The 3,232-nt window shown below is 43.3% G+C and overlaps 1 protein-coding gene across 2 annotated transcripts; it reads left to right on the top strand.

The window, feature by feature from the left end:
- Positions 1-3,112, top strand: barx1 (BARX homeobox 1). 2 transcript variants are annotated; one of them, XM_068595022.1, is made up of 5 exons: positions 1-226; positions 1,076-1,078; positions 1,481-1,769; positions 2,175-2,259; positions 2,601-3,112. In XM_068595022.1, the coding sequence occupies exons 1-5, from the start codon at positions 22-24 to the stop codon at positions 2,766-2,768; spliced, it is 750 nt and encodes a 249-aa protein (XP_068451123.1). In that variant the 5' UTR covers positions 1-21; the 3' UTR covers positions 2,769-3,112. The 2 variants fall into 2 exon arrangements, with proteins under 2 accessions (XP_068451123.1, XP_068451122.1); XM_068595021.1 differs by lacking the exon at positions 1,076-1,078.
- The last annotated feature ends 120 nt before the right edge of the window (positions 3,113-3,232 follow it).

Raw genomic sequence — 3,232 nt, 5'->3', positions numbered from 1 at the left:
GGGTGACCACTCGGCCAGATTATGCATCATCCTTTGGACATGGGGGCGCATTTCTACGCTCCGGAGGTGCTGCCGCACGACCACAGGACTCACCGCTACCGGAGCTTCATGATCGAGGAGATTCTCACAGAGCACCCGGAGCACAAAGCGTCGGCTCCGGCCGGGGAGCTGCTTAAATTCGGGGTGCAGGCGCTGCTGTCCGCCCGGCCTTTCCACAACCAGCTGGGTAAGAAGAGGCTGCGAGCGGATGCGTGCAGAACGAGACCATGTGTCAAGATAATAGCTTATAATATAGCAGCATAACGAACATTTCAAATTATACATATTTTGATATGCAGATGAAATAATAAAGTGCGTTTAAAGTGTCTTTAGAGGGAAAATAATGTACACATGCAGTATTTTAATTATAATGGTAAATATTATACTTATTTTTGGAATTGAGTTCAGCTAATGATTTGCAACAATTAGTCAAAAATGGCATACAACCAACATGATTGGGTACATTTTTTAAAGCTATAGGTTAGTTGTAAGAAGTAGAGGAAATGTCTCCTTTTGTTTGTACTCAGGAAAAAAAACAGTTTAAATAATATTAAATACAATAATATATATATATATATATATATATATATATATATATATATATATATATATATAAATGTATATATATATATATATATATATATATATATATATATATATATATATTATTGTATATTGTATGTTTTAGAATTGTATAAGTAAAAGGTGGATTCTCTGGTTTCAGTAATCAGTGATCCCCAAAAGATAAAAAGAAAACAAATGATCAGAAGATGTTGTTTTATTTACTGATATTCCTGTTTAAAAAATATTTTAAAATATGACGTGGCCATAAGACATAAGCGTGTATGTGTACCATTAGATTGATTTAGCTCATCTATATTTATGATCGTGTTGTATTAAAAACACACATTCGCCACCTCATTTCCTCATGAAACCAATAAAAGCACGTGGTTCAGTGCCAGACCTTTTCGTAGTGTTCTTTTTGACGTTAAAATTAATCTACACCCAAACAGCTAACATTATAGTGTGTTTCCAGCTGGTTCCCGCTTTGTGAAAAATACAGATGCATAAATATGTTTAAGATGAATTCAAGATGAAGCCCCCATGTTTGTTGCTGATTTAACTACACTGCATGCCCACATACATATATATATATATATATATATATATATATATATATATATATATATATATATATATATATATATATATATATATATATATGAATATGTTCAGCTGCAAGATTGTGAGTTGAGATTATGGATCGGCCCTGAACTCTGACCTGAGGTCTGTGTATAGAGATGTTAAAGCAGCTATCAGACTGCTCACGTGAAGCGAACCTAGATTAGCTAGCATTAACATTGAGCTAGTTTCTAAAAACAACCCCCGTGTCCCCCCCGCCCCCCCCCTCCCTCCCCCATACTTTCCCCGGTCCTTCCAGTCCTGAAGGCCGACCAGACGAGCCTCCTCAAGTTCCCCATGTCCCCGCTGTCCTGCTCGCTCGGCTCCCCGCTCGGCGCCCAGCTGCTGTCCGCGGCGTCGGGCCTGCAGCTCGGCGCGGCGTCTCACCACCTGCCGCTGGACCTGCACCTCCGCGGGAAGCTGGAGCACGGGCCCGACGGGGGCAAGAGCAAGAAGGGCCGCAGGAGCCGCACCGTGTTCACCGAGCTGCAGCTCATGGGGCTGGAGAAGCGCTTCGAGAAGCAGAAGTATCTGTCGACGCCAGATAGGTGGGTCCACGGAGACTGGTTGAGCCTATGACGACTCGAAATAACTGGCGTTTTTATTAAATCACATTTTTGCAATATTCATTTATTTATTCCCCCCATAAACCGTTAAATTGCAGGCCTACCCTCTGTGAATGCTTTCCCTCTGCAAGCATGTTTTCAAAGTCTTGTTTGCAAAGCTAAAATACTTGTATTGTGTTCCTCTACAGTGTACAAGTACAATGTGGAGTCTAAAAACTATTACCATAACAAATATAATTATGCAATGTTATAAAAAAAAAGGTACTATACTTTAAGGAGTATATTATGCTGTGTTATTAAATGCAACAAATCATGTGTCCATAAAAGAGGAAACAAATAGCTTCATGTGATGTGGATTTATTGATTGTATATGTATTTGCTCCTCAGAATAGACCTGGCTGAGTCTTTGGGCCTCAGTCAGCTGCAAGTGAAGACATGGTACCAGAACAGACGGATGAAATGGAAGAAAATTGTAAGCTATTCCTCATTGTGGTGGTGGTGGTGGTGGTGGTAGGGGTCATTTTGTTATGAGGTTAATGCAACAGCAACAAAAAATGTATGGGAAACAGTCTGTTTTGTGTTGTTGCAACAGATGTTGATGAGGAACGTAGTTTGGCGCCTGCACAACAGCAGAGATGTACATGGACCTCTTGAGGAGATCACTTGGAATTTGTCATATGTTTAAATTTAGTATTCAGGAGGGAGAAGGGGGTCACGCAGCTGTCTAAAACTATATTTGTTATTGTGTGTTGGTGCGTCACTCTTTTATTACGTCACAGCTAACCTATCTCTCTGCTCATGTTCCTCCCGCAGGTGTTGCAGGGAGGAGGCCTGGAGTCTCCCACGAAGCCGAAAGGCCGCCCGAAGAAGAACTCCATCCCCAGCAGCGAGCAACTTTCCGAACAGGAGCGAAGCGCGGCGGACGCGGACCGACAGTCCGAAAGCTCGAGCTCCCACTCGGAGAACGCTCAGGAGGAGTGACGCGACAGCCCCCCCCCCCCCCTTCTCCACCCACCCACGCTGCTCCCCGGCCTGCAGCCGCGCGGACACCTTCCGGCGCTACACGCGCGCTCTGCTCTTTTTCGTCTTTCGGGAGGAACGGGAGGACGGGACCGCCTCGCGGGCCTCTTGTAGGATGGCCTGGACTGTTAACACGAGCCGGCTTCCTCGAGCAGCCGCGTGATGTTGTTGTGGTTGTTCTTTTGTTGTTGTTTTTACCCTCGTGGTGAAGGTGCTGCTGTTAAGGAGGAGCTCAAACCTTCGCAGTAGGTCTACCCCTTTATATTCTAAAGAGAAACGGTTGTTTTGCATTCCCTCTTTGTGTAACTATGCCATGTTTAATTATTAAATATATTTTCACAATTACACTGTTCTCTGTTTATTATAAAATAGGCAGGCATGATGATGAGGATGATGGTGATGAGGATGAGGAGGAAGTTTCCAGG

The sequence above is a fragment of the Clinocottus analis genome, unplaced genomic scaffold (genome assembly GCF_023055335.1).
Source record: "Clinocottus analis isolate CAN_PGR_092001 unplaced genomic scaffold, fCliAna1.0.p SCAF_3, whole genome shotgun sequence".
Classification (NCBI taxonomy): Eukaryota; Metazoa; Chordata; class Actinopteri; order Perciformes; family Cottidae; genus Clinocottus; species Clinocottus analis.
The sequence above is the reverse complement of the archived record's forward strand: the minus strand, read 5'-3'. Positions and strand labels throughout refer to the sequence as shown.